Genomic DNA, 21873 nt, shown 5'->3' on the forward strand with positions numbered 1-21873 from the left:
CCTCCACTTGTTGCTATAAGCTGTAAGATGTGTGTTCCAGGATATGTTGCTCTGCGGGAGTTCGCTCCAAGGGAGTTTCAGTCTGAGACTCCTTCAGTACCGGCTGTGATTACTGAGATTGAACTGTCAAATTTCTGACCTCAGTGTTGCACAGGGAGATGTTGTGTGGCCTTCACCTCATTATTCCAAACTCCTCGGTTTCTGTTTGTCTCCCGCCGCCCGCTCCTCTCACCCGCGCACCAGCTAGGATTGTTCTGGGGGAGAATCAAGACTCGAGCCACACATGGTCAGGGCAGGAGCAGAGATCGCGACTCGAGCTCCACACGGTCAGGGCAGGAGCAGTGATCGAGACTCGAGCTCCACACGGTCAGGGCAGGAGCAGTGATCGAGACTCGAGCTACACACGGTCAGGGCAGGAGCAGTGATCGAGACTCGAGCTCCACACGGTCAGGGCAGGAGCAGAGATCGAGACTCGAGCTCCACACGGTCAGGGCAGGAGCAGTGATCGAGACTCGAGCTCCACAGAGTCAGGGCAGGAGCAGTGATCGAGACTCGAGCCACACACGGTCAGGGCAGGAGCAGTGAACGAGACTCGAGCCACACACGGTCAGGGCAGGAGCAGTGATCGAGACTCGAGCTACACACAGAGTCAGGGCAGGAGCAGTGATCGAGACTCGAGCTACACACAGAGTCAGGGCAGGAGCAGTGATCGAGACTCGAGCTACACAGAGTCAGGGCAGGAGCAGTGATCGAGACTCGAGCTCCACACGGTCAGGGCAGGAGCAGTGATCGAGACTCGAGCTACACACGGTCAGGGCAGGAGCAGTGATCGAGACTCGAGCTACACACAGAGTCAGGGCAGGAGCAGTGATCGAGACTCGAGCCACACACGGTCAGGGCAGGAGCAGTGATCGAGACTCGAGCTACACACAGAGTCAGGGCAGGAGCAGTGATCGAGAATTGAGCTCCACACGGTCAGGGCAGGAGCAGTGATCGAGGATCGAGCTACACACAGAGTCAGGGCAGGAGCAGTGATCGAGACTCGAGCCACACACGGTCAGGGCAGGAGCAGTGATCGAGACTCGAGCTACACACAGAGTCAGGGCAGGAGCAGTGATCGAGATTCGAGCTCCACACGGTCAGGGCAGGAGCAGTGATCGAGAATCGAGCCACACACGGTCAGGGCAGGAGCAGTGATCGAGAATCGAGCCACACACGGTCAGGGCAGGAGCAGTGATCGAGACTCGAGCTCCACACGGTCAGGGCAGGAGCAGTGATGGCAAGGCCATGCTTCAATGGTCTTTCTGCACTGTGGATAAGCTCACTGTTAGTAATTGGTGTTCGTAATGATTACTGCAAATTGTTGTGAATGTTTCTCTGGAGAGATCATGCCCCATGGGGTAGGGTGAGGGATACTGCAGTGACACCTGTGTCAGTGCCGACACTAAAGACGCAAGGGCCACTGTAAACAGTGAAGCTAATTTGGGGAAGTAAGCGTGTAACTTGCTGAAAGGGGATTCACAACCACCATGTTATAAGAGGAGTGTAAAAGGATTTGTGATTAATTTCACTTCCCTTGCCAGAAGCTCCCTGAGGTGCTGGTGATATATCCTGCGCTCTGGCCCAGAAGGTTTTGGAAGCCTCACATCAGAGGCTTTCCGAGTATATTTATGTGAAATGCTGGGGCTGGGGCTGAGACACTCCGTGTGTTAGTGGGGGCAGCGCCGGTATAAGGCGTAAGTGCGTGAGGCGCCCGTGTGCGTGGATACACGTGTGGGACATCCGTGTGCGCGTGGGTACACGCACGTGGGGCAACAGTGTGCTCGTGGGTGCATGCGTGTGTGGGGCGTCCGTGTTAGTGTGGGTACATGCGCGGGTGTGATATGTCCGTGTTATTGTGGGTACACGCATGTGTGCGGGGCATCGGTGTGTATGTGTGTACATGCTTGTGTATGTGTGGGTGTGGCGTCTGTGGGCACACGCGCGTGTGTGGCGTCCGTGTGTTAGTGAGTATACACGTGTGCGTGGGGCGTCCGTGTGTTAGTGTGGATACACGCGCGTGGGTACCCGTGTGTGCGCATGTGGCGTCCGTGTGCGTGTGGATACACGTGTGTGTGTGTGTGGCGTCCGTGTGTTAGTGTGGATACACGTGTGTGGGGTGCCCGTGTGTGTGTGTGTGGCAGGGGGTCTCCGTGTGTGTGTGTGTGGCGGGGGGTCTCTGTGTGTGTGGCAGGGGGTCCTCCGCGTGTGTGTGTGTGGGGGTGTCTCCGTGTGTGTGTGTGGGGGTGTCTCCGTGTGTGTGTGTGGGGGTGTCTCCGTGTGTGTGTGTGTGGGGGTGTCCGCGTGTGTGTGTGTGGGGGTGTCTCCGTGTGTGTGTGTGTGGCAGGGGGTCTCCGTGTGTGTGTGTGTGGCGGGGGGTCTCTGTGTGTGTGGCAGGGGGTGTCTGTGTGTGTGGCAGGGGGTCCTCCGTGTGTGTGTGTGGGGGTGTCTCCGTGTGTGTGTGTGTGTGTGTGGCAGGGGGTGTCTGTGTGTGTGGCAGGGGGTGTCTGTGTGTGTGGCAGGGGGTGTCTGTGTGTGTGGCAGGGGGTGTCTGTGTGTGTGGCAGGGGGTGTCTGTGTGTGGCAGGGGGTCCTCCGTGTGTGTGTGTGTGGGGGGGTCTCTGTGTGTGTGTGTGTGTGTGGCAGGGGGTCTCCGCGTGTGTGTGTGTGGGGGGGTCTCCGTGTGTGCGCGTGGGTACATGTGTGGTGTATTTGGGTTGTTTAACACAGGTGGTGGTTCTGGCGTGCTGCAGCATTGAGACAAACGTGACGGGCAGGCAGAGGTAGCCTGGTCCATGAATGCCCGCCCACACGGTTGTGGTGCCTGAAGCATCATGATTCGACACCCTTCGACTCTCGATCCTCGAGCAGCCGTTAAATTTCCTGTGATCCAGAGAGAGAGGCGAAACAACCAGATTAAAAACCCCAGGATAATTCGAGGAGAAGTCTGAACAATTCCTCTCTGGCCCGCTTGGCTGATTGAAACTCGTTCAGGAGATCACATCGACTACACTAATATTAATGAATTGGTTTTTATGCCTTTTCTTTCTTTTAATCATTTTTTGTATACCTTTTATAAGGCGTGATCTCTGCCCTGGGACGAGGCCCAGCGCTCTCTCTCAGGGGTGCAGTCACAGTCCCTGCACGAACCAGTAAAGCGTTCCATAGGTCCACGATCCTTTGGGGAAGGAAGAATGGTTTCATATCCAACCCCTCCTTGTTCTTGTGTAACTTAGACTCGGGACTCTCTGGCCTTCCCAAATTGAAATAATCTGTCAATAGGAACACAGTCTGGTGGTCCTCTTCGCTATTTTATATACCTGCATCAAATAATCCTGACGTATCTCTGCAGTATACAGGCACAGCTCTTTCCGGCAATGTGGGTAACTAAGGTGTCTTAAGCCTCTATCAGCCACCATGCCAGGGGATTTGAATGTGGTGTAAGCAGGGTTCTGTACATGGGTAAAATGCTGTGCTTTGTTTTGTACTGAATCGTCCTGTTAATACAGCCTCATACGTTATTAGTGTGCTTTTCAGGTGGAGGATGCCTTGTCGTACCTGGACCAGGTTAAGATGCAGTTTGGGAATAACCCCGCCGTTTACAATGAGTTCCTCGACATCATGAAGGAATTTAAATCGCAAAGGTATGCGGGCAGCCTGCGGGCACCACCTGCTCAAACCCAACATGGTCTGAAAATGTGGCGTCTCCCACACTGGGAGAAGCTGCGAAATGTGTCGACACCAGTGCTCCTCAGCCTGTGGTTCTTTCCCCTGTCCGGTAAAGCCCACTGACCACTCCCCCACCCCTCCCATCCAGAGTATCCCCTTTGTCCAGTACTTGCTTCCTGTGGCTGAGGGTAAGTACGTGAGTAAGGCCCTCTCGCCCCCTCGCCCGTCTTGCCCCCTCTCCCTCTCCTCCCTCTCCCTCTCCCTCTCCCTCCCCCTCCCCCTCCCCCTCCCCCTCCCCCTCCCCCTCTCCCTCCCCCTCTCCCTCCCCCTCTCCCTCCCCCTCCCCCTCCCCCTCCCCCTCCCCCTCCCCCTCCCCCTCCCCCTCCCCCTCCCCCTCCCCCTCCCCCTCTCCCTCTCCCTCTCCCTCTCCCTCTCCCTCTCCCTCTCCCTCTCCCTCTCCCTCTCCCTCTCCCTCTCCCTCTCTCTCCCCGGCCAACACTCAACACAGACTGGCATGTGGTAAGAATGACCTTCAGTTACCTCAGCCCCATTCTTCCTTCCTAAACACGTCGGCTCATTTTCCCCAGATCTTCAACCGAGCTCTCTCAGTCACCTCACAATTTCTGCATCCATGCGTTTGGCATCTGTCCCCTCATGTCTATTATTTGTGTCAGCTGTGGCTCAGTAGGAGCACCCTCGCCTCTGAGTCAGAAGGTTGTAGGTTCAAGTCCCACTCCAGGGACTTGAGCACAAAAATTTAGGCTGACACTCCAGTGCAGTGCTGAGGGAGTGCCGCACTGTCGGAGGTGCCGTCTTTCGGATGAGGCGTTAAACCGAGGCCCCATCTGCTATCCCCGGTGTCCTGGCCAATATTTATCCCTCAATCACTGTAATGGGCATTATCACATTGCTGTTTGTGGGAGCTTGCTGTGTGAAAATTGGCTGCCGCGTTTCCCACATTACAACAGTGACTACACTCCAAAAGTACTTCATTGGCTGTAAAGCGCTTTGAGACGTCTGGTGGTCGTGAAAGGCGCTATATAAATCCAAGTCTGTCTTTTTTATCTTTCATTCCCAAGGGAAAGTTGGGTAGCTCCCCTCTCCACCCCTGCCCCCCACTCCACTGCATGCATTGGGGGGGGGGGGGTAGAAAGAGGGGGGTGAAATGGCCATGTCTTCAGTCACCCCCGCGCCCCCCCTCCACCCCTCCACCCCATACAATGTGTTGGGAATTCAGGAGATTTGAGCAAAATGCTGAGTAGCGCTATTGCATCTTTGTGCCTATTGAGTTCTTTGACGGTAACACGTTATAACACACATGGGATGAATGGGACTCCACTAGGAATCCAGAACAAGGGGACACGATCTTAAAATTAGAGCCAGGCTGTTCAGGAGTGAAATCGGAAAGCAATCCTTCACACAAAGGGTAGTGAAAATCTGGAACTCCCATTTCAAAAAACTGTTGCGGCTGGGTGTTAATTGGAAATTTCAGTCGTAAGATCGATGAGTTTTGTTGGGTAAGGGTATCGAGGGATACAGAGTAAAAGCGGGTAGATACAGTTTGAGGTACGAATCAGCCATGATATGATTGAATTGTGGAACAGGCTTGAGGGACTGAATGGCCTCCTCCTGTTCCTTTATTTGGCAGGGAGATGCTGTTAAAAAGAAAAGACTTGCATTGATATAGCGCCTTTCACGACGACCAGCCGTCTCAAAGTGCTTTGCAGCCAATGAAGTACTTTTGAAGTGTAGTCACTGTTGTAATGTGGGAAATGCAGCAGGCAATTTGTGCACAGCAAGCTCCCACAAACAGCAATGTGATAATGACCAGATAATCTGCTTTTGTTATGTTGATTGATGGATAACTATTAGCCAGGACACCGGGGATAACTCCCCTGCTCCTCTTCGAAATAGTGCCATGAGATCTTTTACGTCCACCTGAGAAGGCAGACAGGGCCTCGGTTTAACGTCTCATCTGAAAAATGGCAGCACCGACAGTGCGGCGCTCCCTCAGTACTTCCCCTCTGACAGTGTGGCGCTCCCTCAGTACTTCCCCTCCGACAGTGCGCGCTCCCTCAGTACTTCCCCTCCCGACAGTGCGGCGCTCCCTCAGTACTGCCCCTCCGACAGTGCGGCGCTCCCTCAGTACTGCCCCTCCGACAGTGCGGCGCTCCCTCAGTACTGCCCCTCCGACAGTGCGGCGCTCCCTCAGTACTGCCCCTCCGACAGTGCAGCACTTCCTCAGTACTGCCCCTCCGACAGTACTGCTCTTCCGACAATGCGGCACTCCCTCAACACTGCTCCTCCGACAGTGCGCGCTCCCTCAGTACTTCCCCTCCGACAGTGCAGCACTCCCTCAGCACTGCCCCTCCGACAGTGCAGCGCTCCCTCAGTACTGCCCTTCCGACAATGCGGCACTCCCTCAACACTGCTCCTCCGACAGTGCGGCACTCCCTCAGCACTGCACTGGGGGCGTCAGCCTAGATTTTTGTGTTTACAAGTCCCTGGAGTGGGTCTCGAACCCACAACCCTCTGACTCAGAGGCAGAAGTGCTGCTCACTGAGCCACAGCGGACACACTTTATTATCATCCAAGGTCCTCATACCAGAGCTTCATTTCTCTCCTGTCTCTCTCACTGAGTGATGGAGCAGACAGCAGCTGAACCCCAGGCATTGAGCTCAGGGGAACAACACAGATCAGACGGGAAAACTGGTGGATTTATCCAAGGGGTTTGACAGTTTGCACTGTTGTGGTCGGTACTGGGGAGGATGGTGTTAAACGAGTTGTACAGAACCCATCCGAGTTTCATGTTGCTAAATATTTCTTGTTCTGCGTTGCAGCATCGACACACCTGGTGTGATTGACAGGGTTTCACGGCTCTTCCAGGGGCACCCTGACCTTATTCTGGGGTTCAATGCTTTCCTGCCTCCAGGTTACAGGATCGAGATCCAGAAGAACAAGGCAGTGAGTGTGCATGGACCCACCCCTGCCGAGACTCAGGTGTGTGCACTGGATCCTGGCCTTTCATTGTGTAAATACCCCCCGGGCTCAGTGTGTGTGTAAATCCCCCCCCCCCCCCCCCCCGGGCACAGTGTGTGTGTAAATCCCCCCCCCCCCCCCCCCCCCCCCGGGGCCAGTGTATGTGTGTAAATCCCCCCCCCTGGGCACAGTGTATGTGTGTAAATCCCCCCCCCTGGGCACAGTGTATGTGTGTAAATCCCCCCCCCCCCCCACCCCCCCCCCGGGCACAGTGTGTGTGTAAATATCCCCCGGGCTCAGTGTGTGTGTAAATATCCCCCGGGCTCAGTGTGTGTGTAAATATCCCCCGGGCTCAGTGTGTGTGTAAATCCCCCCCCCCCCCCCCCCCGGCCAGTGTATGTGTGTAAATCCCCCCCCCCCCCCCCCCGGGCTCAGTGTGTGTGTAAATCCCCCCCCCCCGGGCCAGTGTATGTGTGTAAATCTCCCCCCCCCCCCCCCCCCCTGGGCACTGTATGTGTGTAAATACCCTCCCCCCCCCAGGCCACTGTATGTGTGTAAATTCCCCCCCCCCCCCCCCCCCCCCCCCCCCCCGGGCTCAGTGTGTGTGTAAATATCCCCCGGGCTCAGTGTGTGTGGAAATCCCCCCCCCCCCCCCCCCCGGGCACAGTGGTGTGTAAATACCCCCCGGGCTCAGTGTGTGTGGAAATCCCCCCCCCCGGGCTCAGTGTGTGTGTAAATCCCCCCCGGGCTCAGTGTGTGTGGAAATCCCCCCCCCCCCGGGCACAGTGGTGTGTAAATCCCCCCCGGGCTCAGTGTGTGTGTAAATATCCCCCGGGCTCAGTGTGTGTGTAAATATCCCCCGGGCTCAGTGTGTGTGTAAATATCCCCCGGGCTCAGTGTGTGTGTAAATATCCCCCGGGCTCAGTGTGTGTGTAAATATCCCCCGGGCTCAGTGTGTGTGTAAATATCCCCCGGGCTCAGTGTGTGTGTAAATATCCCCCGGGCTCAGTGTGTGTGTAAATATCCCCCGGGCTCAGTGTGTGTGTAAATATCCCCCGGGCTCAGTGTGTGTGTAAATCCCCCCCCCCCCGGGCACAGTGGTGTGTAAATATCCCCCGGGCTCAGTGGTGTGTAAATATCCCCCGGGCTCAGTGTGTGTGTAAATATCCCCCGGGCTCAGTGTGTGTGTAAATACCCCCCGGACACAGTGGTGTGTAAATCCCCCCCGGGCTCAGTGTGTCTGGTCTCTCTCCCCCTGACAGGTGCTGTCTGAAGCAGCCCTGGAACATGCAACTGCTGCTCCTGCTACTGCCGCCACCGCCGCTCCGGTTACCCGCGCCGATCCCGCTCCATCCCAGAGCCCCGCCGTGGCTCACAAGGACGAGCGTGTGGAACGACGGCCAATTCGCGAGGACCCGACTCCGCGCCTCCTGGATCACCATGACGACCTGGCATCCAATGATCCGCATCCCGTGGAATTTGACAACGCCATAAGTTACGTGAATAAAATCAAAAACCGATACCTGGAACGTCCTGAGGTTTACAAATCCTTTCTGGAGATTCTGCACACCTATCAGGTAAAAATCCAGCAAACTGACCGGAGTAAAATGACCCAAGGTGCTTCGCAGGAGCGTAATCGGACAAAGTTTGATACCAAGTCATGAGAGATATTTGGGCAAGTAACCAAAAGCTCGGGCAAAGAGCAGCATCATAGAGGAGGTGAGAGAGGCGGAGAGGTTTACCAGCAGATGAGCGGAGACGGGCAATGTTATGGAGGTGGAATAGTTGTGGCGTGGTGATGTGGTCAGAAGCTCATCGCAGGGTCAAATACAACACCAAGGTTGTGAACCATCGGGTTCAGCCTGGGACAGCTGCCGGGGAGAGGGCTGGAGTCGGTGGTTAGAGAACGGAGACTCGGGTGGGGACCGAAGACAATGGCTTCTGTCTTCCCAGTATTTAATTGGAGGAAATTTCTTCTCCTCCAGTACTGGATGTGGGACAAACAGTCTGACAATTTCGAGACCGTGGAGGGGTCGAGGGAAGTGGGGGTGAGGTGGAAACTGACTCTGTGTCTTCGGATGATGTCGCTGAGGGGCAACATGTAGATGGGGAAATAGGAGGGGCTCAAGGATAGATCCTTGGGGGACACCAGAGGTAACGATGCGGGGGCGGGAAGGGAAGCTGTTGCAGGGATGAGGAGTAACCGATGGGAAAGGGCGAGAGAGCGAGATTGTGTTGTCATGGCTGTTGTAATAGTGTATTAGTTGGTAGAATTATGACCCTGCCTAATGTTTGTTTTACCTTCTCCCCCTGCCCTTCGCCCTTCCCCCGCCCTTCCCTCTTCTTTCTCCCGCCCTTCCCTCTTCTTTCTCCCGCCCTTCCCTCTTCTTTCTCCCGCCCTTCCCTCTTCTTTCTCCCGCCCTTCCCTCTTCTTTCTCCCGCCCTTCCCTCTTCTTTCTCCCGCCCTTCCCTCTTCTTTCTCCCGCCCTTCCCTCTTCTTTCTCCCGCCCTTCCCTCTTCTTTCTCCCGCCCTTCCCTCTTCTTTCTCCCGCCCTTCCCTCTTCTTTCTCCCGCCCTTCCCTCTTCTTTCTCCCGCCCTTCCCTCTTCTTTCTCCCGCCCTTCCCTCTTCTTTCTCCCGCCCTTCCCTCTTCTTTCTCCCGCCCTTCCCTCTTCTTTCTCCCGCCCTTCCCTCTTCTTTCTCCCGCCCTTCCCTCTTCTTTCTCCCGCCCTTCCCTCTTCTTTCTCCCGCCCTTCCCTCTTCTTTCTCCCGCCCTTCCCTCTTCTTTCTCCCGCCCTTCCCTCTTCTTTCTCCCGCCCTTCCCTCTTCTTTCTCCCGCCCTTCCCTCTTCTTTCTCCCGCCCTTCCCTCTTCTTTCTCCCGCCCTTCCCTCTTCTTTCTCCCGCCCTTCCCTCTTCTTTCTCCCGCCCTTCCCTCTTCTTTCTCCCGCCCTTCCCTCTTCTTTCTCCCGCCCTTCCCTCTTCTTTCTCCCGCCCTTCCCTCTTCTTTCTCCCGCCCTTCCCTCTTCTTTCTCCCGCCCTTCCCTCTTCTTTCTCCCGCCCTTCCCTCTTCTTTCCCCTGCCCTTCCCACTCTTCTAAAATGTCACTCAGTGACTGGTTCAAAATGTCCAGTTGTATTTGTGCCAATAAAGGCGGCAAATTCTTTGAGGGTGTAACGAGCAGGGTGTATAAGGTGGAACTTTGTATTTGGATTTTCAGAAGGCATTTGACAAGGTGCCACATAAAAGGTTACTGCGCAAGATAAAAGCTCACAGGGTTGGGGGTAATATATTAGCATGGATAGATGATTGGCTAACTAACAAAAAACAGAGTGTCGGGATAAATGGCCCATTTTTCAGTTGGCAATAAGTAATTGATGGGGTGCCACAGGGATCGGTGCTGGGACCCCAACTATTTACAATCTATATTAATGACTTGGATGAAGGGACCGAGTGCAATGTAGCCAAGTTTGCTGATGATACAAAGATGGGTGGGAAAGCAAGTTGTGATGAGGACACAACAAATCTGCAAAGGGATATAGACAGGCTAAGTGAGTGGGCAAACCTTTGGCAGATGGACTATAATGTGGGAAAGTGTGAAGTTATCCACTTTGGCAGGAAGAATAAAAAAGCAAATTATTATTTCAATGGAGAGAAATTACAAATTGCTGCAGTGCAGAGGGACCTGGGGGTCCTTGTGCATGAAAGACAAAAAGTTAGTATGCAGGTACAGCAAATAATCAGGAAGGCAAATGGAATGTTGGCCTTTATTGCAAGGGGGATGGAGTATAAAAGCAGAGAAGTCCTGCTTCAACTGTACAGGGTATTGGTGAGGCCACACCTGGAGTACTGCGTGCAGTTTTGATCTCCTTATTTAAGGAAAGATATACTTGCATTGGAGACTGTTCAGAGAAGGTTCACGAGGTTGATTCCTGAGATGAAGGGGTTAACTTACGAAGATACGTTGAGTAGGTTGGGCGTATACTCATTGGAGTTTAGAAGAATGAGAGATGATATTGAAACGTATAAGATACTGAGGGAGCTTGACAAGGTTGATGCAGAGAGGATGTTTCCCCTCGTGGGGAATCTAGAACTGGGAGCATAGTTTCAGAATAAGGGGTCGCCCATTTAAAACTGAGATGAGGAAGAATTTCTTCTGAGGGTCATGAATCTGTGGAATTCTCTGCCCCAGAGCTATGGAGGCTGGGTCATTGAATACCTTTAAGGCGGAGATCGACAGATTTTTGAGCGATAAGGGAATCGAGGGTTATGGGGGCAGGCGGGGAAGTGGAGCTGAGTCCATGATCAGATCAGCCATGATATTGAATGGCGGAGCAGGCCCGAGGGGTCGAATGGCCAACTCCTGCTCCTATTTCTTATGTTCTGATGTAAGTTTTCTGTGGGCAAGTTTGTTAATTTGAAGATTTTATTGCACATCCGACAGTGCCAGAGGTGAGGCTCTGAGCTGGACGGGGACTCCCTCCGTGTCGGAATCGCCGTGCGATCAGACACTGCCTTCAGCATGGCTTAGCGTTAAACGCAGTGAGTATAGGATGACTGAACCCGGCTTCAGAGTGTGTTAGCCCACTAAGTAAAACCCCCCTGAGCTCTGATTGGGTAAATGCACTTTTCTCAAGGGAAGTGAACGCTGAGGGGTGATCTGATGGAGGTCCTTAAAATTAAGAAAGGGTTTTACAGGGTAGACGTAGAGAAGATGTTTTCACTTGTGGGGAAGACCAGAACTAGGGGCCATCAATATAAGACAGTCACAAATAAATCCAATGGGGAATTCAGGAGAAACCTCTTTACCCAGAGAGTGGTGAGAATGTGGAACTCGCTGCCACAGGGAGGGGTTGAGGCGAATAGTATCGATGCATTTAAGGGGAAGCTGGATAAGCATATGAGGGAGAAAGGAATAGAAGGATATGGCGATGGGGTGAGATGACGAGGGATGGGAGGAGGCTGGTGTGCAGCATAAACCCCGGCCAGAAAGCTCACATGCTGCAGGAAATGGAATGTCTCACGGTGGAGGGAGAATGCGCTTTTCGTATCGATGGAGATTTACTTTGTGTCGAACCACTTCCACCCTCGCCTGTGGCAGCATGGCCGTCCATCATCCCTTATCTTCTGTCTTGTCAGAAGGAGCAGCTGATTGTGAAGGACACCAAGGGGAAGCCTTACTGTGGCATGACCGAGGATGAAGTCTTTGCGAAAGTTGCCAATCTGTTCCGGGGCCAGGAGGATCTGCTGACTGAGTTTGGTCAGTTTCTCCCGGACGCCAAGCGGTCTCTGGTACGTGACAAACAGGTGCTGGCCAATCAGACAGAGACACACCACGCCACCTCGCCAACCAACCCGCCCTTACCCCCACCCCAACCGACCCCACCCACCCACCTTCACCCCCATCCCAGCTCTCCACACCTACCCACACACTCCCATCGCACCCCACTTCACTCCACCCATCCTACCCCCAAAACAACCCAACCACCCCGGCCCCCCCAGCTGCGTGTGCCCCCCCCCCCCCCCCCCAGCTGCGTGTGCCCCCCCCCCAGCTGCGTGTGCCCCCCCCCCCACTCCCGAGCTAGGCCTCCTCCAGCCCACCCAGTCTTCTGTTGCCGTGGCGTTAAGCATTAAAATCTCCCTTTTCATCCTCAGTTCACGGGAAACTCTGCATCTGAAAAGGACGAGAGTAAAATGGTCGATGAGGATGATGGATCCAAACACTCTCAGAGCAAGAAGCGCTTGCGACCGGCACTCCTGCCCCAGGTGCCTCCCCCACTCAAGGTAAATGCACATACGCCAACCACGGACAGTATTGGTAGCTTATGCACACATTCTAATCACTGACCGTATTGGGAGCGTATTCCTGTCGGTCCTGTGATGGGAGCCTGAGCTCTTCATTTTCATCCTGTTTGGAGAGTTGGCCTGTGAATTACGTAATGTTTGTGCACATCAAATTGAGGGATGTTAGTTACACTGTCCCATCAAACACTCCCAGGGCAGGTACAGCACGGGGTTAGATACAGAGTAAAGCTCCCTCTGCACTGTCCCATCAAACACTCCCAGGGCAGGTACAGCATGGGCTCGATGCAGACCTGTTTGAATGAAGGTGAATACACCCCGTTTGGGATAATCTGGTGCATTCCGTATTTTGGTTCAGTCAGTGTATTACGAAGTTATCGTTTTGAATTGTTGTGATAGCTTTATCTACTTTGCTTCATTCGCTGAGTGAGTTGCTCCAGAGGCTGGTAGCAACTGCTCGCGTATGTGGCCTACAAGACTCTCTCTTTGCGTGCTCCATCTCTGCTGCCCCAGCCTGTGACGGTGCTTCAACATGTGGCAATAAACGGACGCATGCTGCAACACTCACCAACTGCCCTGTTTGTGGTGTTTCTGCTCACGGCTCTCTTTAAATGTTTTTCAGAAAAAGCTGAAGTTGTCGAGTGTGAAGGACCGGTCATTGGCCTCCGCGGGCAAGCACGGCACCCTGCGAGAGTTCAGCTTCTTCGACAGAGTGAGTTTGCTGACTGCACATGGCTACTAAGGGTGGTGCAGGCAGATCCAATTGTGGCTTTCAAAAGAGAATTGGATAAGTGTACTTGAAGGAAAAAGAATTGCAAGGCTGCGGGGAAAGGGACTAGCTGGAGTGCTCTTGCTGAGAGCCAGCACGGGCTCGATGGGCTGAATGGCCGCCTTCTGTGCTGTAACCATTCTATGATTCTATTGGCTGATTTACCCTCAGCACTTCTTCCTAAATGCTACAAATTTTAAAGGGGATGCAGGAACAGAGGGACCTGGGGTTAGATGTGCACAAATCTTTGAAGATGGCAGGACAGGTTCAGAAGGCTGTTAAAAGTAAAGCTTTATCTAAAAAAAAGAAACTACGAAGGTATGAGGAATGAATTGGCTATGATAGATTGGGAAGATTCATTAAAAGGCATGATGGTGGAGAGGCAATGGCTAACATTTAAGGAACGAATGCATGAATTGCAACAGTTATACATTCCTTTCCGGCATAAAAACACAAAAGGAAAAGTGGCCCAACCATAGCTAACAAAAGAAATGAAGGATAGTATTAGATTCTAAGAGGAGTTATACAAAGTTGCCAGAAAAAGTAGCAAGCCTGAGGTTTGGGAGCAGTTTAGAATTCAGCAAAAAAGGACTAGGAGATTGATTAAGAGGGGAAAAATAGAGTATGAGAGTAAACTTGCAAGGAACATAAAAACTGACTGCAAAAGTTTCTACAAGTACGTAAAAAGAAAAAGATTAGTGAAGACAAATATAGGTCCTTTACTGACAGAACGGCAGACTTTGTAATGGGGAACAAGGAAATGGCAGAACAATTAAATAAATACTTTGGTTCCGTCTTCATGGAAGAAGACACAAATAACGTCCCAGAAATGCTAGGGAACCAAGGGTCTAGTGAGCAAGAGGAATTAAAGGACATGATAATTAGTAAGAAAATATTGCTGGAAAAACTAATGGAATTGAAGGCCGATAAATCCCCAGGGCCTGATGATCTGCATCCCACAGTACTAAAAGAAATAGTAGATGCATTGGTTGTCATCTTCCAAAATTCTATAGATTATGGAACAGTTCCTGCAGATTGGAGGGTAGCAAATGTAACTCCACTATTTAAAAAAGGAGGGAGAGGGAAAAAGGGGAACTACAGATCGGTTAGCCTGACATCAGTAGTAGGGAAAATGTTAGTCTATTATAAAGGATGTGGTGATAACGGCACACTTAGATAATATCAACGGGATTAAACAAAGTCAACATGGATTTATGAAAGGAAAATCATGTTTGACAAACCTACTGGAGTTTTTCTGAGGATGTAACTGATAGAATAGATCAGGGAGAACCAGTGGATGTAGTGTATTTGGATTTTCAGAAGGCCTTTGATAAAGTCCCACATAAGAGGTTAGTGTGCAAAATTCAAGCACATAGATTGGGGGTAATGTATTGGCATGGATTGAAAATTGGTTAACTGACAGGAAACAGGGAGTAGGAATAAAGGGGTCTTTCTTGGGGTGGCGGGTTGTAACTAGTGGGGTACCACAGGGAACAGTGCTTAGGCCCCAGCTATTTACAATACATACAAATATATATATAGATATAAAAATGATTTGGATGAGGGAACCAAATGTAATATTTCCAAGTATGATGATGACACAAAACTAGGTGGGATTGTGAGTTGTGAGGAGGATGCAAAGACGCTGCAAGGCGATTTAGATAGGTTGAGTGAGTGGGCAAACACATGGCAGATGCAGTATAACGTGGATAAATGTGAAGTTTTCCACTTTGGTAGGAAAAACATAAGGACAAAGTATTATTTAAATGGTGATGGCTTGGGAAGTGTTGATGTACAGAGGAACATGGGTGTCCTTGTACACCAGTCATTGAAAACAAACATGCCGGTGCAGCAAGCAGTTAGGGGCAAATGGTATGTTGGCCTTCATTGCAAGAGGATTTGAGTACAGGAGCAAGGATGTCTTACTACAGTTATACAGGGCCTTGGTGAGACCACACCTGGAGTATTGTGTGCAGTTTTGGTCTCCTTGCCTAAGAAAGGATATACTTGCCATAGAGGGAGTGCAGCGAAGGTTCACCAGACTGATTCCTGGGATGGCAGGACTGTCGTATGAGGAGAGATTGGGTCGACTAGGCCTGTATTCACCAGAGTTTAGAAGAATGAGAGAGGATCTCATTGAAAGATATAAAATTCTGACTGGGTTGGACAGACAGGATGCAGGGAGGATGTTTCCCCCGGGCTGGGAAGTCTAGAACAAGGGCTCACAGTCTCAGGATACGGGGTAGGAAATATAGGAGCGAGATGAGAAGACATTTTTTCACTCCAGAGGGTGGTGAACATGTGGAATTCTCTACAACAGAAGGCTGTGGAGGCCAAGTCACTAAATATATTTAAGAGGGAGATAAATAGATTTCTAGAAACAAAAGAGATCAAGGGGTATTGGGGAAAAGCGGGAATATGGTGTTGAGATAGAGGATCAGCCATGATCATATTGAATGGCGGTGCAGACTCGAAGGGCCGAATGGCCTACTACTGCTCCTATTTTCTATGGTTCTATGTTTATACATAGAGACATGGAGTACAAAAGCAAGATAGTTATGCTGAACCTTTATAAATCACTGGTCAGGCAAAGCTGGAGCATTGTTTTCAATTCTGGGCCCTGCACTTTAGGAAGGATGTGAAGGCCTTGGAGAGGGTGCGGAGGAGATTGACCAGAATGCTCCCAAGGATGAGGGACTTCAGTTACGTGGAGAGACTGAAGAAGCTGTGGTTGTTCTCCTTAGAGCAGAGCATGTTAAGGGGAGATTTGATAGAGGTGTTCAAAATCTTGAAGGGTTTTGAGAGAGTAAATAAGGAGAAACTGTTCCCAGTGGCAGGAAGGTTGGTAACCAGAGCGCACCAGTCATTGAAGGTAGGCATGCAGGTACAGCAGTGTAAGGGGGGGGTCTGGGGGTTGTGTGTCTCTGAGGGGGTCAGGTTCCCTTCTGACCAACATGAGCAGTTTCGAATCGCTCTCCCTCCCTTGGGTTCTGGATTTATTTTGGGGGGGGGGGTGACAAAAGTGCAGAGGATGCTGGTTTGATGCAAAGAACTTTGGTTTTATTACAGTCAAAGTAATACAGGCTTATTACTCTAGTAAGAAAATATACGGCCAGACTTACAATCACTCTAATAAAGAACAATACAAGGAAAGGTACAAGGTCAAACTTATAATCACTCTAATAAAGTACCATTCACTCAAAGGAGGTTGCAGTAAAATTATACCTCCCACCTCCCAATACCTAATTCTAGCTAGGGTAGACTCCAGGGCGGCAGGGATTTATGCTTAGCAATCCTTTTGAGAGTTAATGGTAGATGGTGATGTTCTTCCTTCCTTCAGGACTTCAAGACTTCGAGGCTGGAGAAGTTAGTTTTACAACTATCACGTTGGTTTCTCTCCTTGTCTTGATGAGGTAGTAGCAACCACCTCTCTTCCCCCCTCTCTAACCCCTGTTGAAAACAGTGGCCAGTTATACGATTTCAGTGTTCTAATCTTGCCACCAAACTCTTCACAATCCTTTGTAATATTTTGGCGGGCTCGTTAAAGTTGATATGTCTTGGGTGGGTTGATCTTCGAAAAACTGTTTCATGATGGAAATACTAGTTTGGTAATTGCAATGTCCTTTTGTGCTTAGTCTTTCGCATACAGGCTGGATTGGGCCTCTTTGTGATGTATATGCTGAAAATGGTTTGTCCAGACCCATGTTGATGGAGAGCTATCTCTGGGTGATACTGTGATGGTAATGTCTCTTGTGGAGGAAGATTTCCAAATACTCATTCTTCCAGACAGGTTAACTCCGTCCTCACACCCAGACACTTCCAATAATCAAGTGGCCTTCCTTTGTTCCCTAGGTCCGCCCACAGGCTTGTAAAAGTTTATAACTTTATTAAAGTTCGTAGTTTCTTCCATAAGCACTTTAGAGTTCCAAACTTTTCGGTAGATAGTCCCAAATTAAATTTCTTTTTGAATGAGCCCAAACACGGGGGGGGGGGGTTCTGGTGAATTTTGCTCTCTGCAGCAGGCAGTAAAGAAAACAAATGGCATGTTGCCCTTCATAGCGAGGGGATTTGAGTATAGGAGCAGGGAGGTCTTACTGCAGTTGTACAGGGCCTTGGTGAGACCACACCTTGAGTATTGTCTGCAGTTTTGGTCTCCTAATCTGAGGAAGGACATTCTTGCAATTGAGGGAATGCAGCGAAGGTTCACCAGACTGATTCCCGGGATGGCAGGACTGACATATGAAGAAAGACTGGATCGACTAGGCTTGTATTCACTGGAATTTAGAAGAATGAGAGGGGATCTCATAGAAACATATAAAATTCTGACGGGATTGGACAGGTTAGACGCAGGAAGAATGTTCCCGATGTTGGGGAAGTCCAGAACCAGGGGTCACAGTCTAAGGATAATGGGTAAGCCATTTAGGACCGAGATGAGGAGAAACTTCTTCACTCAGAGAATTGTGAGTATGTGGAATTCTCTACCACAGAAAGTTGTTGAGGCCAGTTCGTTAGATATATTCAAAAGGGAGTTGGATGTGGCCCTTACGGCTAAAGGGATCAAGGGGTATGGAGAGAAAGCAGGAAAGGGGTACTGAGGTGAATGATCAGCCATGATCTTATTGAATGGTGGTGCAGGCTCGAAGGGCCGAATGGCTTGCTCCTGCACCTATTTTCTATATTTCTATATTTCTATATTTCTATGTTTCTATAACACAGATTGAAGATGATTGGCAAAAGCACCAGAGGAGGAGATGGGGAGAATGTTTTTCACAACGAGTTATGATGATCGGGAACGTGTGTTGCCTGATGGTGGTGGAAGCAGATTCAATAGTAACTTTCAAAACGGGAATTGGATAAATACTGGAAAAGGGAAACAATTCCAGGGCTGCGGGGGAGAGTGGGACTGATTGGGTCGCTCTGTCACAGAGCCGGCACAGGCTCGATGGGCCGAATGGCCGGCGGCCTCCTGTGCCGGTGATCCCAGTGGTTTTTCACTGTGTGCTCGTTGTCCGTGGCAAGGCGGTGTTGCTGGTGATCGGTGAAACACTTGTGCACCAAGCGGTGCCGAGCTGCTGATGGAGACACTGCGCGGGGCTCCCTGTGGTACCTTCACTCTGTGCCTGTTTCAGCGGATGGCAGGGGTGCTCCTGGTGCGATGGGGAGTGAGTGAGGAGTTGTGCGCCTCTCTGATTGCTGCGTTGTGTTGTTTCTTCCCTCAGGTGCGCAGGATCCTGAAGAGCCAGGAGGTGTACGAGAATTTCCTGCGCTGCATTGCCCTCTTCAACCAGGAGGTAGTGTCGGGCTCCGAGCTCCTCCAGCTGGTCACTCCGTTCCTGGGGTAAGTCGGTGCTGACTGCCCAGGCCTTCCAACGTCCGACAGCATCGGCCACTCGCTTCATTCTCAGCTCCCTTCAGAAACATGCAAAGCTGGTGGTGAATGCGCGTTGATTCTCTGTCTCCTCGGTCTGAGTGGGTTCCAAGTGCAAGACGTCATTAATGGAGTCAGTTTGCAGCGATGCAGATCGGACGAGCCCGTTGCAGGCAGGCTCGTTCAGTCTGTGCAAGCTGCATTTTAATGAGAGGCGCTGGAAGCGGGATTTTAAATTCCTTTTTACGCGTGTGCGTGAGATTAGTGAAGAGCAAGTGCAGAGATTCGACTGTTAACAGTGCTGGTGGGGACTGGGTTGGATCTACACTTTTTCAAATGTGTCAGAGTTTCATTGCATTGCGTGGGAATATTTTTATGTGTGGGAAGGGAAGTTAGGATTTAATTTAGCAACTGATCACATTGCTGTACTGTGAAATGCTGAGGTGGGGGAGGATTCCTCTGCTGATAGGTACTCATGCCTGTCCCATCTTTTCTCTCAATGTTTTCCATTACACTCCGTCCCCCTCTCTCTCTCTCTCCGTCCCCCTCTCTCTCTCTCTCTCCGTCTCCTCTCTCTCTCTCTCCGTCCCCCTCTCTCTCCGTCCCCCTCTCTCTCCGTCCCCCTCTCTCTCTCCGTCCCCCTCTCTCTCTCTCTCCGTCCCCCTCTCTCTCTCTCTCCGTCCCCCTCTCTCTCTCTCTCTCTCTCTCTCCGTCCCCCCTCTCTCTCTCTCTCCGTCCCCCTCTCTCTCTCTCCGTCCCCCTCTCTCTCTCTCTCCGTCCCCCTCTCTCTCTCTCTCCGTCCCCTCTCTCTCTCTCTCTCCGTCCCCCTCTCTCTCTCTCTCTCCGTCCCCCTCTCTCTCTCTCTCCGTCCCCCTCTCTCTCTCTCTCCGTCCCCCTCTCTCTCTCTCTCCGTCCCCCTCTCTCTCTCTCTCCGTCCCCCTCTCTCTCTCTCTCCGTCCCCCTCTCTCTCTCTCTCCGTCCCCCTCTCTCTCTCTCTCCGTCCCCCTCTCTCTCTCTCTCCGTCCCCCTCTCTCTCTCTCTCCGTCCCCCTCTCTCTCTCTCTCTCCGTCCCCCTCTCTCTCTCTCTCCGTCCCCCTCTCTCTCTCTCTCCGTCCCCCTCTCTCTCTCTCTCCGTCCCCCTCTCTCTCTCTCTCCGTCCCCCTCTCTCTCTCTCTCCGTCCCCCTCTCTCTCTCTCTCCGTCCCCCTCTCTCTCTCTCTCCGTCCCCCTCTCTCTCTCTCTCCGTCCCCCTCTCTCTCTCTCTCCGTCCCCCTCTCTCTCTCTCTCCGTCCCCTCTCTCTCTCTCTCCGTCCCCCTCTCTCTCTCTCTCCCGTCCCCCTCTCTCTCTCTCTCCGTCCCCCTCTCTCTCTCTCTCCGTCCCCTCTCTCTCTCTCTCCGTCCCCCTCTCTCTCTCTCTCCGTCCCCCTCTCTCTCTCTCTCTCCGTCCCCCTCTCTCTCTCTCTCCGTCCCCCTCTCTCTCTCTCTCCGTCCCCCTCTCTCTCTCTCTCCGTCCCCCTCTCTCTCTCTCTCCGTCCCCTTCTCTCTCTCTCCGTCCCCCTCTCTCTCTCTCTCCGTCCCCTCTCTCCCTCTCTCCGTCCCCCTCTCTCTCTCTCTCCGTCCCCCTCTCTCTCTCTCTCCGTCCCCCTCTCTCTCTCTCTCCGTCCCCTCTCTCTTCTCTCTCCGTCCCCCTCTCTCTCTCTCTCTCCGTCCCCCTCTCTCTCTCTCTCCGTCCCCTCTCTCTCTCTCTCTCCGTCCCCCCTCTCTCTCTCTCTCCGTCCCCCTCTCTCTCTCTCTCCGTCCCCCTCTCTCTCTCTCTCCGTCCCCCTCTCTCTCTCTCTCCGTCCCCCTCTCTCTCTCTCTCCGTCCCCCTCTCTCTCTCTCTCCGTCCCCCTTCTCTCTCTCTCTCCGTCCCCCTCTCTCTCTCTCTCCGTCCCCCTCTCTCTCTCTCTCCGTCCCCCTCCTCTCTCTCTCCGTCCCCCTCTCTCTCTCTCTCCGTCCCCTCTCTCTCTCTCTCTCTCTCTCTCTCTCCGTCCCCTCTCTCTCTCTCTCCGTCCCCCTCTCTCTCTCTCTCCGTCCCCCTCTCTCTCTCTCTCCGTCCCCTCTCTCTCTCTCTCCTCCCCTCTCTCTCTCTCTCCGTCCCCCTCTCTCTCTCTCTCCGTCCCCCTCTCTCTCTCTCTCCGTCCCCCTCTCTCTCTCTCTCCGTCCCCCTCTCTCTCTCTCTCCGTCCCCCTCTCTCTTCCGTCTCTCTCTCTCTCCGTCCCCCTCTCTCTCTCTCTCCGTCCCCCTCTCTCTCTCTCTCCGTCCCCCTCTCTCTCTCTCTCCGTCCCCCTCTCTCTCTCTCTCCGTCCCCCTCTCTCTCTCTCTCCGTCCCCCTCTCTCTCTCTCTCCGTCCCCCTCTCTCTCTCTCTCCGTCCCCCTCTCTCTCTCTCTCCGTCCCCCTCTCTCTCTCTCTCCGTCCCCCTCTCTCTCTCTCTCCGTCCCCCTCTCTCTCTCTCTCCGTCCCCCTCTCTCTCTCTCTCCGTCCCCCTCTCTCTCTCTCTCCGTCCCCTCTCTCTCTCTCTCTCCGTCCCCCTCTCTCTCTCTCTCTCCGTCCCCCTCTCTCTCTCTCTCTCCGTCCCCCTCTCTCTCTCTCTCTCCGTCCCCCTCTCTCTCTCTCTCCGTCCCCCTCTCTTCTCTCTCTCCGTCCCCTCTCTCTCTCTCCGTCCCCCCTCTCTCTCTCTCTCCGTCCCCCTCTCTCTCTCTCTCCGTCCCCTCCCTCCCTCCCTCCGACCTCTCCCCTCTCTCTCTCCCCGCCCTCCCTCCCTCTCTCTGCCTCTGTCTCTCACTCAAACAGGAAGTTTCCTGAGCTTTTTGCACGTTTCAAGTCGTTCCTGGGCCAGCGGGAGCTCTCCCTCACACAGCCATTGCAGAGAGACCGTCCGGTGGATGGAATCGCCCGGGAGATCGACTATGCCTCGTGTAAGAGGCTGGGCTCCAGTTACAGAGCACTGCCCAAAACCTACCAGCAACCGAAGTGCAGCGGGCGGACTGCAGTCTGCAAGGAGGTACGGGCAGTTCCACAGACTGGCGCAAACCCAGTGTTTGTGCTTTTATCGATGTATTGAAACTAGAGGTACTTTAAAATGAGGAGCATGTAACAGATGGGTGTGAGGGTATTACAGGAGTGTGATGCACAACTCCATTCTCCTCTGGGTGAAAGATCTCCTGACTCCTCTCTCACTCCTAATCTGTCCTCTTTAATGTGTATCCCCA

At 52.6% G+C, this 21873-nt stretch overlaps 1 protein-coding gene across 1 annotated transcript in view; it reads left to right on the forward strand.

Annotated features, from left to right (window-relative positions):
- Positions 1-21873, forward strand: part of LOC139229379 (paired amphipathic helix protein Sin3b-like) — a 41307-nt gene that overhangs the window by 14343 nt on the left and 5091 nt on the right. The window contains exons 3-10 of the mRNA XM_070861078.1: positions 3576-3682; positions 6548-6707; positions 7949-8263; positions 11823-11975; positions 12339-12467; positions 13108-13197; positions 18474-18592; positions 21455-21665. Of these exons, the coding sequence (XP_070717179.1) occupies positions 3576-3682; positions 6548-6707; positions 7949-8263; positions 11823-11975; positions 12339-12467; positions 13108-13197; positions 18474-18592; positions 21455-21665 (1284 nt within the window). The remainder of the gene's footprint in view (positions 1-3575; positions 3683-6547; positions 6708-7948; positions 8264-11822; positions 11976-12338; positions 12468-13107; positions 13198-18473; positions 18593-21454; positions 21666-21873) is intronic.

Source organism: Pristiophorus japonicus, chromosome 18 (assembly GCF_044704955.1).
Source record: "Pristiophorus japonicus isolate sPriJap1 chromosome 18, sPriJap1.hap1, whole genome shotgun sequence".
NCBI lineage: Eukaryota > Metazoa > Chordata > Chondrichthyes > Pristiophoridae > Pristiophorus > Pristiophorus japonicus.